A 13775-nucleotide genomic window follows, 5' to 3' on the forward strand; every position below is an offset into this window, starting at 1 on the left:
TGCTGATCATATGATGACATGGCAATTGGGCAACAGGCTGGAACAACAAAACGCAGATCTGGCTGAGTCATGGCAGTGCTGGTACAGCGAATGCAGCAGGGTCTGCTGATGACGCCAATAGCCGACAATAGTAGGAAGAGGATAAATGCAGGTTGGAACACGATCTGGTTTAACCAGCCTGGATCCCACAAAGGAGGTAGGATACCCAAAAGAGGGCGCAAATCCTAATTTATAGTGGTGGAAACCCTAAAACACAAAGTGGGGCACAAATCCTAACCCTAAAACGGTGCACTGTCCTAGAGAAGCAACCTAACCCTAATTTGTATCTGTATAAGGGTAGGAGGTCTCAATTATAATTACCCTTTTGGTACATCCATGTTGTGGAAGCTCTATCAGTGCAACTATTGAAGTTTTTTATTCACTTCTTCTATTCTATCATCTTGCTTCCATTATTGAAGGTGAATGAGAGAGAGAGAGTGTGTGAGAGGTGTGTTGAGTGAGGGACTAAGGGAACAAGCTCTTTATTGTCTTCTTGCATTTCTCTTCTTCTCTACTAGCTTCGCATGCAAAGGAGGATAGCATTGAATCATGTTGAGGTTGGGAAGAGAAAGAGCTATGATCAACAGGATGATACAATCATGATCGGTTGCAAGAAGACTGAAAGCATGATAGTGGGAAAGGTGGAGAGTGAGGTTATATAGAGCCAACAATGCCCAAGACTTGCCAACCAGCAGTAATACCGCTTGGACTAGACAAATTCTGCAATGCAGCCAACTTGCCAATAAAAGGTGTTGCCTGGATAAAATAGTGGCCAACCTGCTGTGAAATGCATGGAAAGTATCCATCCTACTTGGTAATGTGCATGTGCCATGCCTAGATCTGAAATATGTCGCCTATCTAGTAAGTGAAATCAGCCTTCCTCCTCGGATAGGGTGGTAATGACCTAGCTTAACAATAATTACAGCAAGTAAATAATTCACGTAAATTGGACATTGGATAGCTTGTTGACCCCAAAATTGGTGCCCCTTTTGGTATTTTTAAATTGCAAATGGATGGAGTAAAACTGAGATTCAACAATCTCCTCCACTAGTCCAAGTGGTACTTGCTATCAAAATGACCAGCAAGCCTTCAAACCAATTTGCCCCTTGGTTTGCTTGGGGAATCGGCCTTCACCTTGATCCTTGCAAAACAAATTTAGCTCCAGAGGCTGGTTTTGAAGATTGAAGTGAAGGAGAAGAAGCAAGGATTCAAGCAAGCAAGCAACAGGTAATAAACTTTTTCATTCTTCCACTCTTTCTTTTGGATAGTGCCTATGGAGGCACTGGAAGCATGGCAGAGTGAAAATCTTAGAATGTTGTGAGATTTGGTGTGTGAGTAGAGCAATGTATATTTTGCAGATTAGCCCTTTAGGACTGTCTTACAGGCTTTTTGGTCATGTGAGACCGTTTCGAGCCCCGTTTTAGATACGCAAGGTTGTGGACAATAGTTTTAGAGCATACTGCAATTTCAGTTGTGTCGGCAGAAAGTGGGTCCAGAGGTTATAGATTTCAACTCTGTAAGTCTTAAGGGATTTGCCAAGAAGCAAACATAAGTTTTGTTTGCAAACAGGTTGTAGATTATATATGTTGTTGAGCGATCAATGAAAAAGGTTGCTTTGTGTATTGTTGTGCACTTGTTGTGAAAGATTGCAGAAGACTTGTTTGCTATTTTATATTATTTTTGTGATAATAGTAAAAAACAGTGGAAATTCCATTATTGAGAAGCTGGACAATAATAACTACCCATCATGAAAGTTCAGTGTGATGCACTTCCTTATTGGAAAGAGCCTTTATGAGTTTGTTTTAGGTGAAGAAAATGAGCTAGAGCTGAGTAACCGTGTAATTGTAGATGAATTAAAGGTGTGAAAAGAATGGAATACAAAGGACAAAAATGTGATATATTGGCTATTTGCAATCATTGATAATATTATGCTAGGGCATATCAAGAATGCAAAAACTTCACATGCAGCTTGGATAATTTTTTAGAACATGTTTTCATCAAATACAAAGGCACAGAATATTCAACTCAAGTAAGAGTTAAATACTTTGAAGAAAGAGAAAGTATCTGTCAATGAGTATGTTTTGAAGGTGGGGAGCATTGCAGATGCTTTGGTAGCAATTGATGCAATGTTTGATAATGATGATTTCATTTCATCTACTTTGGGTGGCCTTAATAATGAGAAGGCTTGAAAATAATTTATCACTTGTGTATATATATGAAAGCGATTTCCTAATTTTGATGAGTTGGTATCTCTCATGATTATCAAAGAGATCAATATGCCGGGTGACTCACCTAAAAGAAATGGTGAACAAGTCCAAGCATTTTACTCAAGTTTAGAAAGGGGATGTGGTAGATCCTCTTCAAGAGGCCATGGTATGGGACATATTGGTGATAACCAACAAAACACGTTAAATCAACAATTTGGTGAAATGCAAGTTTCAGGAGGCCGTGAAAACTTTAGAGGCAGGGGGAGCCCTAGAGGAAGAGGTGGATGGCAGAATATAAGTTCTAAAAATTTTGCTATTGTTTGTCCTTATTTCATTGTTATGCTAAGAAGGATGATATCCATAGTGGTAAATTGCAACAATGAAACTATGTATCGTCTTCACAACAGAATGAAGACAAAAATGAGCATTTGTTTACTATGCAACATATGATGAATGTTGTTACAGGAAAGGGGACACATGATGATATATGGTACGTCGATTCAGGTGCATCTAATCATATGACCAGTCATGCTGAATGGTTTGAAGAGATGCGGAACTTATAGAACCCATGTTATGTGCAAACGGATGATGATTCATGCCACCCAATTTTACACATTGAAAAGGTTTTCTTGTCCTTGCACGATGGCCAGACAAAGAGTCTATCAGATGTATTACTCAAATGGTAGAGCAAGGGCTGTAGGTTCAATTTAATGCAAAAGGTTGTTTTGTAGAAGACTTTAATGATAAGTATAAGTTGGTCGTAAAAGGAAGTAGAGTTGGCCGTACGTTCACTTTAGATGTTGGAATTTTTGCTATGAATGTTGCTATGTATCCTACAGAGAAAGGAGTGATCGCAGACATTGAAATATGACATAAACGTATCGGACTTGTCAATGTGTAAAGTATAAAATTAATGCAATCCAAAGGATTAGTTACAAGATTGTATGCTTCTAGAGTTGTAGAATTTCACAAAGTGTGTAAAGCATGTTAGTTTGGTAAGTAGGCCAGACAACCTTTTTCGCTTAACAAAGATATGAGAAGAAATATACTTGATGTTGTGCATATAAATATTTTGGGGTCTACATATAACGTATCTCTTGGTGGTAATAAATATTTTGTCACATTTATCGATGATTGTTGAAGGAAGCTGGGGATATTTTCATAAGGGAAAAGAGTGATGTATTTGAGCACTTCAAAACTTTCGAGATTGTTGTTGAAACAGAAACAGGCTTAAAAGTTAAGTGCTTGAGATTAGATGGAGAGGGAGTATACCGCTCTAATGAGTCTAGTTGCTTCTTGATGTCTCGTGGGATAAAGGGACAGTTTACTTGCAGGCATATCCCACAGCAAAATGGGGTCGCGGAAAGAAAAAATAGGCATATTGTAGAAGTTGCACAAGCGTTGATGGTTGAAAATTATATGCCAAAACATTTTTGGTCTGAAGCTAACTCAAACACAATGGTAGGAGCAGTAGCTAATATCTTACTCCAAGTAGAGATTTTTTTGAGAACTGTTGTGTTTTGTGCAGTTAACATGATGTCATTTAAGAATGTCGTTGCTTTTCCCTTCAAGCTTTGTGGATTTAAATCTGTGTGCGCAAGGCACTCGTAGCCATGACCAAGCAAGCAAAGACCTTTAAATACTTGAGATGGCCTTCAAATAAACAGAGTATGGTTTACTCTACTACTTTTAAGTGCAAACATGAGTATAGTAATATCTCCTTTAAACCTTGAATAAGAGAATAAAGACCCAATAAACTCTTTTACATGAGTATAGTATAATCTCCTTTAGACCTCGAATAAGAGAATCAAGACCCAATAAACTCTTTTTCCATTGAAATAATTGTGATAGGTATTCAGCTTTCATACACGTTTCACTGAAACAAGAAAGTGGCTTTAGTGGTTGTTTTGTGTTTTTTCCATAGGCTATTAAGGGCATTGGGTTGCGAGGGCTCTTCACAAGAAGTTTGCCACTTCGGATCATGTTGGTTGGTCCAGTGGTCGCAATGCAATGGTTTGCATATGACTCAATTAAGGTTCTTGTCGGCATGTAAGTTCAATATCTTTTTTTTCTTTTGCAATTTCAAGTTTTCCATGAATGTGTGTATGTGTGTCCACCAAAGAAAGTTGTGGCAATCTCTTTGAGGAATGGGCAAGGTGGCATATTCTTGTTTGGAAAACTCTCTAGATTGGTCAAAACCATGTAGCCTTTCCCTCTAGACAAGTATATAATATGTACACAAATTTGCTCTATAAGAAAGTCTAATGTAGCAGTGTTTGATGAATTGTACACGGACTCATAACTACATTTCTTTCCACATGTTATATCTATTGCTCTAAGCTAGTGTTTTTGTGTGGTCTTGCACTAATTGTTGGATGCCTTTCAGATTGAACACTTTTTCCTCTCTATGTTGGTTTTGCAGACCTACAAGTGGTGGTGGCATTAAGCAGCACATTTTGTCAAATGGCATTGATGGTGGCGTTGCTGTTGTGCCAAATGTTGACTTATCAACTAATAGAAGCTCCATCCACAAGTCAATGCTTAAATAATTGTAGCATTCATAACATGGCAATTGTATAGTGTAACATTCTTATATTGCATGTAATTGAGAAGATAGTGCGGAAACATAGTACTTGTACATTCTTATAAGGACATTATGAGGTATTCACATACTTAAAGGATCTTCACAGTCTTGTGAAGGTTATTTCTTATCCAAAAAACTATGGTAGAAAAACGTAAATTGAGTTTGTGTAGTAAAACATTTGAGAAACATTGTCGATGTGAATGCCCATTGTCTTTGTACATTTCTATGAGGACAATATAACATATTATCACCTAAAGGACCTATACAATCTTGCAAAGGTTACTTGGATAATGTGTTCTTGATAGATACTTGAGTTTACATGTAGTAGACATTCAAGCAACATTGTCAATGTGGATGCCAAAGTAAAACACATATGGTCACAATTTCTGAATCTGTTGTGGAAAATTGTTCACCACTTAAGCACTTGCTCTCTTGGTACACGTGAGGGGTTGTGGATGTCATGTAAAAGAGAGATATGATCACGACTTCTAAATCCATTCTAGAAAATTCCACATGGCCATCCACTACCACACAACATATGATGCGGGTTCATATGCCCGATCATTGTGTTTGTGAAGTTTGTTAGAATTGTTTGTTTGATGCTTGAGCAACCTCCCTAGTTTGCAAATGAAAATTTAGAAGAGTGCCCCATCGTTTAGAAAGTTAGGGGGTATATATTCCTCTTACATATGGTTTTGCATTTATTTTTTGTAACGGGTTAATGATATATTGTCAGAGAGAGAACTAGGGAGAGAGAAAGAGGAGAGAGAAAGACTGCAGAGGAGAGAGAAAGACTGCAGGGAGAGAGAGAAATAGAGTGACGAGGAGAGAGAAAGACTAGAATTGGAGAGAGAAAGACAAGAAAGATGAAGAAGCCATGGAAGCTTGGAACAAGAAGGGAGAGAAAGATTGTAAGATGTATTGATTTGCCAAAAGATATGAAAAATTACAACTTCTCTCATTATATACCAGTGTCTATGTGACATGGCATATTATTAGCATTCTAACTATTCCCAGCTTCTTACAATCCATCCCTTCCCAAAAGTTTTTGCCCTAAAAAACAAATCTAGAAAGAACTAAAGAAGAGATGGATAGAACAGAGTACTACTCTGTTTTACAGCTTTACAAATGGGAAATGAATGAAAAATTATCATTACAAGGGCTGAATTTGAAGAACAGAAAGAGGACCCAAATATATACATGATTTGAAGAACTTCAGAAGCAAATGGAGCGATAGAATCTTCAACAAATAGTTCCAGAAGAAAGTAGACAGCTTGCTGAAATAACAGTCCCTGCTGGACTAAATCTGCCATAACTTTTGATAGAAGTGTCCAAATGAGATGTACCACATATCAAAACGAAGCTCTTGAAGAGTACTTTAAGCTCATGTAGATAGCTCAATTCTGAAAATGAAGTACGACAAAAACTGTTCTAAAACAGCGTGCTGTCCTGAACCAGTCTGCATCAATACTAGCTCCATAAGCAATAGGCTTCAGCCACCAATGTATCCCTCAAGTATGGATACTCATCCAATATTGAATCAGGTCTCCAAGAAGCCTCTTCAGAGGGTAAACCTCTCCATTTAATCAAATATTCCACAATAGAACGTGATCGAAGCTTCTTTTCGCGCTGACCTATAACAGCCTCTGGGATGTACTGAACAAGACCATCTTCATCAATAGGTGGCAGCTCATCAACTAAATCCACTAGATCACCATAATAGGGATTGGAGAGTATTTAGATTTGGGCACCTTCAATAAAACTAGCTCTCCTTCCTGGAACTCTAAAGGCCTCCTCTTCTCATCAGCATACATCTTCATCTGATCTTGAGCCTTCCTTAGATTCACCTTGCATTGCTGAAGAAGGGTTTGCATTCTTTCCAACTCTTCCTTCCCATGAGGGTTGATCTTGTCATTAAAAATGACTGTGGGCAAGGGCACCTTGTAACCATACAAAGCCTCAAAGGGTGAAACTCCTATGCTCTCATGAGTGGAATTGTTATAAGCAAACTCAGCCAAGTGTAACCAAGAATCCCATGAAGTTTGGACATCATAGCAAAAATGACGAAGATAAGTCTCCAACCATTTATTAACTCTCTCTGTCTGTCCATCAGTTTGGGGATGATAAGCCGTAGATGAAGCCAACTTAGTACCCATAGATGTAAATACCGCTTGCCAAAAGTTACTCATAAACTTTGAGTCCCTATCATGGACAATCACCTGCGGTAATCCATGTAATCTGAAAATATGCTCCATAAACTGGTTGGCCACTTGAGAAGCAGTAAACTAAATTTTTGTTGGGATAAAATAAGCTGCTTTAGTGAGTCTGTCAACCACCACATAAATACTATTCCACCCCTTCTTGGTAGTAGGTAAGCAAGTGATAAAGTCCATAGTAATATGAGTCCATTTACCCGTAGGAATAGGCAATGGCTGCAACAAACCTCCTGGCTTATGGGTGCTATCCTTATTTTGCTGACAAGGCATAAACTTCATAACGAAGTCCTTGACATCTTTCCACAGTCCTTTCCAATAAAAGCTCTTGCTAATCCTGTCATAAGTCTTGAAAACTCCCAAATGTCCAGCTAAAGGTGAAGAATGCAACTCCTCCATAATTTTTCGCTTGAAAGAAGAAGTAGAGGGAATAACAATCTTGCCCTTCCACCAAATAAGACCATTTTTAAGCTGGTAATGTGAGTTTTCTTCCATAAGACCTTGCTGTAATTTCTGAAAGATTTGGCTGAATTCCTCATCTAAGAGATATGCTTCTTGTAGCTCTTCAATCCAATCACTATGTAATTCTGTCATGGCTGATACTTTGCAGGCCCACATACGAGAAAGAGAATCAGCCACTATGTTATCTTTGCCCCTTGTATGAGTGATATCAAAATCATAATTTTGTAATGTTGCTACCCATCGTCTTTGCTTTGGAGTGAGATTTGACTGAGTAAGGAAATACTTGAGTACCCGATGATCACTATGTACTCTGAACCGGCTGCCATATAAGTAATGGTGCCATTTCTTAATTGCATGCAGAATAGCCAACATTTTCTGGTCATAAACATTCATGGCCATCTCCTTATCAGTAAGCTTACGGCTTTCAAATGCAATTACTCCATGCTCCTGAAGCAAAACAGCCCCAATGCCACGGCCACTAGTATCACACTGTATAGTAAACTCTTTAGAGAAATCCGGGCATACAAGAATAGGAGCAGAGGTAAGTAATTCCTTTAACTGGTTGAAGCTGCTATCTGCAAGAGCATCCCAAAAGAAAGCCTCTTTCTTCAACCTGTCAGTTAAAGGGGCTGCAATTGTCGCATAATGCTTTATAAATCTGCGATAGAATGAAGATAGACCAAGAAATCCTCTAAGAGAGGTAGTAGTAGTAGGCGTTGGCCAATCTTTTATGCATTGCACCTTCTTGGGATCAGCCTGTATTCCTTTTTCACTAACTATATGTCCCAAGTATTCCACTTCAGTCTGCATGAAAGAACACTTCTTCTCCTTAGCAAAAAGCCTATGATATCTCAACACATCAAAAACCTTCCTCATATGCGACAAATGATCCTGTAAAGTCTTGCTATAGATCAAAATGTCGTCAAAGAACACCAGGACAAACTGAAAGAGGAAAGGTTGCAGAATCTTATTCATCAAGCTTTGAAAGGTAGCTGGAGCATTTGTAAGGCCGAATGGCATCCCCAAGAAATGGTAGAGCCCACGATCAGTCCTAAAAGCAGTCTTGACTTCATCACCCTCTCTCATGCGAATCTGATGATACCCTGATCTCAAATCAATCTTCGTGAAGAATCGAGCCCCCTTAAGCTCATCAAGCAAATCATCTATCCTGGGTATAGGATACCTGTTCTTCACTGTTATCTTATTGAGATCCCTGTAGTCAATGCATATTCTGAAAGATCCATCTTTCTTTTTGACTAACAGGACTGGGGATGCATAAGGTGAAGAACTGGGTTCAATGAATCCCATTTCAAGAAGCTCTTTGATTTGCTTGGCTACTTCCTCTCGTTCACATTTTGATAGTTTGTAAGGTGGCTTATTGATTGTCTTTGAGTTGGGTTCCAAATCAATGGGGTGATCCACCGCTCTCTTAGGAGGCAATGAAGTAGGTACTTCAAATAAATCTCTATACTCCTCAAGAAGAGCTGTCAAGGCTGGATGGTTTGCTGAATTATTGGGCTGATCCTGTGTTTCTTTGTTCAAATGCAATACAAATATCTGTGAGCGCTTCTTGTACTCTTTCTTGAGTTGTTGAATGGTGATAAGCTGAAAATGAGATCTACTAGGGATTCCCTGTAAACGAATGAGCTGTCCATTGGAGAAAAACTCCATATATAACTGTGAGAAATCCATAGTAATCCTGCCTAAGGTCATCAACCAATCACAACCAAGTACAATATCTATGGGCCCCATTTCCAAAGTGATCAGGTTTACTTTGACTTCAAAATTTTCAGCCATTTGCAAAGAAACCTGTGGGCAAATCTGAGTGCTGATTTCCTCTTCACCATTAGCCACTTGTACTCTAATGGGCTGTTGTAAGTCGGTGGGAAGACAATTCAACTTGTACATAATGGATTTATTGACAAAACTGTGGGTACTGCCACTATCTATCAGGATGAACACTGGCTTTCCACATATGCTTCCCTTCATACGAAGTGTATTAGGGTTCTTAGATCCCGTCCAAGCATCCATAGAGATAGAACAATTAGTGGCAGCAGGCAACTCATTACAAAATCCACCAGGATCAAATGGGATATCACCGCTTGGATCAAAAGGAAAAGAGTCAGATGGATCATAAAAGTACTCCTGTCCACCATCATCCTCAAAATCTTCATTTTCAGCATTGTCTATCACTACATTAGCCTCATTTATGTCATCTTCAAAGTCCTCAAAGACTAGCATACTCTGAAGCTTTGGCTTGACATTCTTATATACACACTTTGAAGCATGGTCAGGAGTATACTTTTCTCCGCATTTGAAGCATAAGCCCTTGTCCTTTCTTTCCTTGTAAAGATCCATGGGAATAGATTTGGAATTTGTAATGGCTGAAGTGGACTTAGGCTTATTGTCACCTTGCTTAAATTCAACCTTTGGACTGTTTGCTGTCCTGAAATTGCTTTGAAGCCTAGAAGTATTAAATGGAGGATAAGTTGGTATCCGTAAGCTCCCACTAGGCATATGATTGCGCTACCATAATTGTTACCAACTTGCCCTTGCTTTAAAACAGTCCTTGGCTGTCCATAACTTGGCTGAAATGAAGACTCTTTCCTATACTTTCTTCCATAGCGCTCTGCAAGCTCAATAGCCTTGAAAAGTGAAGTAGGATTTTGCGCCATAACATCAGCTGACAAGGATGGTTCTAAACCATACATAAACTTATGTAACTTGGCCTCATCACTGATGTTTTCCACATACATGATCAAGTTGAGGAATTGGTTTGTATATTCTCTTACACTTAGGCCCCTTTGTTCCAAACCATACCATCTTCATTCTAACTTCTCTTTTTTAAGAGGTGAAACAAAGACTTCAGCCATAAGTGCCTTGAAAGCTTCCCAATTCTCAATAAGTACATTCTCTTTTTTGATATACCTCCACCAAGTGTGGGCAAATCCTTCTAAGTGCAAGGAGGCAAAGTGTATCTTCATATCATCAGTTTTAGGGAATATGTCAAAATAAGACTCCATCTTAGAGGTCCATTCCTCTAATTCTGATGGTGAAGATGACTGGCCATTGAATTTGGATAAAACAATTTTGTCCTTGAATTCTCTATCATGGAAGGGTTGCTGTCCCAAAACTGGCTGATCAGGATTTCCAAGTACAGAACCTCCATATTGGGACTGAAATCTTCCAACAGGTGGCTGAGAATTACCATGTAATCTTCCTGTTGGTAAAGCACCCCTAGAATTCTGAGTATGCAGTCCAAAAGCTTGAGTATTAGCTCCATTCAAAGTGCCCAAATAGTCATCATGCCTTTGTGAAGCCTCTCCTACTTCATACTGACTATTTGGAATGCCTCTTCTTCCAATGATCCCATTTCCATGACCATTCTGGTTAGATGGCTGAAGTGAGACTGAAGGGCCACTGTTTGAACAAGCTTTCTCATTAACTTCCTTTGATGCCATTTGCAACTGCATAAATTTTGCAATTTGTGCCATGAGTTGTTCGTCGGATTCTACCAACTTATCAATAGAAGCCTTGGTCTGATCAGTAAATTGAACCATCTGCTCCATTCTTGACAAGATGGCCTCATGTCGTTCCCTATGTCTCAATTCATGGGCACACAAGGTATCAGTGAGTATACTGATTTCTCCTTGTTGTTGAGGCTCTTCAGGGTTCTCTTGAAGTGCGCTATCCATCATGGAATCCCTGATTTGCTGTGCATAGTCCTCCTGGACCTTATTTTTGCCTTTATGTCCTGCCATACTAGTGCAGTCCTGCAGTACCCCCTGTCAGTAAAACGGCTATAACTTTGGCTAGAAAACTCCGATTGCAAAACTTTTTTGTGCGAATCGAAGCTAACAATGCCCTCATCGAGATGAGCTATAGCACGCTATAACAGGTTTAGGACAGAAAATTCTGTAACTGAATTTCAGAGTCTGAACTGTCCAGTCCTGCACCCTGTTTAGACCTGTAAGTGCCCTGTTTTGACCTTGTAATGTAAGAGAGTAACCTCAAATGGCTACCAAACCCTGCAAAGGGGTATATAGGACCTGTGGGTACCCTGTAGTACCTGCACCTGTGCTTCAGTAACAAAGGGTGTACCTCTATCCACCTGTAAATACCCTGTGGGTAACCTGTAAATTCCCTGTTTTACCCTGTTTTAGTCCAGTAGGTACTTGAGTCGTTGGAAAGTCTTCAATCTTCAATTCTCCACTCGCTGTACCTGTGTGAGGGATAAAACGGCAGGACGGGCTCCCTACACGGGCTCCGAATCACCGGGAGGTGGGCAAAGTTCCCCCCGGGTCGGTTGGTTGCACCCCTTCGGGATCTTCGATAGTGAGGGAGGGTCACCTCTCTTTTGTCCCACTATCTCCCCCGGCATCCACCTTTTTCCTCGGTGGGAATATCAACATGGCAAAGGCTAGTGTGCTAAGCAAGCAGCATGATATGCAATTCCAAAAATATTCATTCATCCTTTCATGAGATGCAATTGATTGAGATAAAAGAACTTGAGATGGGAGAAGGGTTCACCTATGCAATTCAGTGACTCACTGATTGCTAGTACTTACCCTTTTACAATATTTCAGCTTGGATAAGAAAAAATTTCAACAAAACAGATCAAGGTTATGCATCAAGCTGATCAAATGATACCTATGATGAGTAATGGTTTGAATCAAAAGGAATTCAATGAAATAGGCTGAGATTGAAGAAAATTAATACTATTCTCTGATCTATTGATCAATCCAGTGAATTAATTGATCAATAACCTCTCATCAACAAGTGGAAAGCCATTAGCAATAGGATTATTGAGAGATTTCAGATATTAGTAAAAGGAAAATACCTCCATTAAGCTTGAAAATTATGATGGATGTCAGCTTCAACCCCGTTGATGCAAAAGTTCTTCATACTCCATCATAAATCCATCATAAAGCTTGAAATCTCCATGAAATCAGTCCATACATGCTTCAATATAATGGAATCCTTGAAAAATCAATACTCCAGCCTTGCTTGAACACTTGAACCTCAAAGATTCAAGCTCCTTCATGAAAAGCCTCAAAATAATCCTTCCATTTGAGCTTCATTGACATGCATGGGCTGAAATCTCTTCAATGTCTTCAATCTTGAAGTCTATCCAGCTTGTATTCAGCTTTAGAGAAGCCTTGAAGGTCGGGGAAGTCCAAAATTTTGAGAAATTTGAGCTTCCATGTCTGTGGCTATGGCTGCCCTGCTGTGTATTAGGGTTTGAGCAAGAGAATGACTGATCAGGATGCTTCAGAGGCTGAAGATTGTTGCCAATCAAGTGCTTGATGAGTCCTTTAAGAGCTGAGATCAATGACTGAGAATGTGGAGCAGGCTGAGCAGGGAATTCAGCGCATTTTTCGGGGCATTTTTCGGGCTGCTTCCTGGCCAATATTCCTCAGTAATCCTCAAGCCTGGTATTCCTCCTGTAGCTTAGAACACAAAGAATCCTTGCCCCATGGTTTAGTAGTGAGATGTTCAGCATAGAGAGAGATATTTGTGAAAATCTTGGCATCCACCATGAAAGCTTCAGCCAAAAGCTTGAAGGAGAGAGAAGAGAAGCTCTCTTTTGAAAAGTAACTGTAGTTTAGTCTGTAACTAAACCCGGTTAACCATCCTTTACCCTAGTTACCTTCAATTTTGCATAAAATTTGGTGATGTCCAGCCATTTAAGCCTTTATCTGCCATATCTGACCTTGGATATCTCCAGATGTAGTCACTTGCTAACTGTAGTTGTCCTGCAGCACTCCACTAGTCACTGTCTTGTACCATTTTTGTCTGAAATTGGTTTTGAAATAGGAAAATAGGACTGAAAATGGAAGAAAATAATGGATCAAAGACTGAAGCTCTGATACCACTTGTCAGAGAGAGAACTAGGGAGAGAGAAAGAGGAGAGAGAAAGACTGCAGAGGAGAGAGAAAGAGTGCAGGGAGAGAGAGAAATAGAGTGACGAGGAGAGAGAAAGACTAGAAATTAGAGAGAAAGACAAGAAAGATGAAGAAGCCATGGAAGCTTGGAACAAGAAGGGAGAGAAAGATTGTAAGATGTATTGATTTGCCAAAAGATATGAAAAATTACAACTTCTCTCCTTATATACCAGTGTCTATGTGACATGGCATATTATTAGCATTCTAACTATTCCCAGCTTCTTACATATATTAAATAGTTACATTTACAATGCCGTACCAAGCAGCAAAATACAGCTCAGACTGAGCTAGATAGCTTGAGAATCACAACCTTCCCACAAGCATT

At 39.4% G+C, this 13775-nt stretch overlaps 1 protein-coding gene across 2 annotated transcripts in view; it reads left to right on the plus strand.

Moving 5' to 3' along the window:
* The window catches only part of LOC148023542 (mitochondrial phosphate carrier protein 1, mitochondrial-like), a 71828-nt gene extending 66726 nt beyond the window's left edge, over positions 1-5102 (plus strand). The window contains exons 5-6 of one of the 2 annotated variants that reach the window (XM_087696524.1): positions 4171-4295; positions 4669-5100. In XM_087696524.1, the coding sequence (XP_087552650.1) occupies positions 4171-4295; positions 4669-4795 (252 nt within the window). In that variant the 3' untranslated portion in view covers positions 4796-5100. Of the gene's footprint in view, positions 1-4170; positions 4296-4668 lie in introns of both variants that reach the window. The other variant, XM_087696525.1, reaches the window with a different exon arrangement.
* Positions 5103-13775: the final 8673 nt, after the last annotated feature.

This window comes from Lygodium microphyllum, chromosome 16, assembly GCF_053477565.2.
Source record: "Lygodium microphyllum isolate KBCC chromosome 16, Lygodium_microphyllum_v1.1.10, whole genome shotgun sequence".
Taxonomy (NCBI): Eukaryota; Viridiplantae; Streptophyta; class Polypodiopsida; order Schizaeales; family Lygodiaceae; genus Lygodium; species Lygodium microphyllum.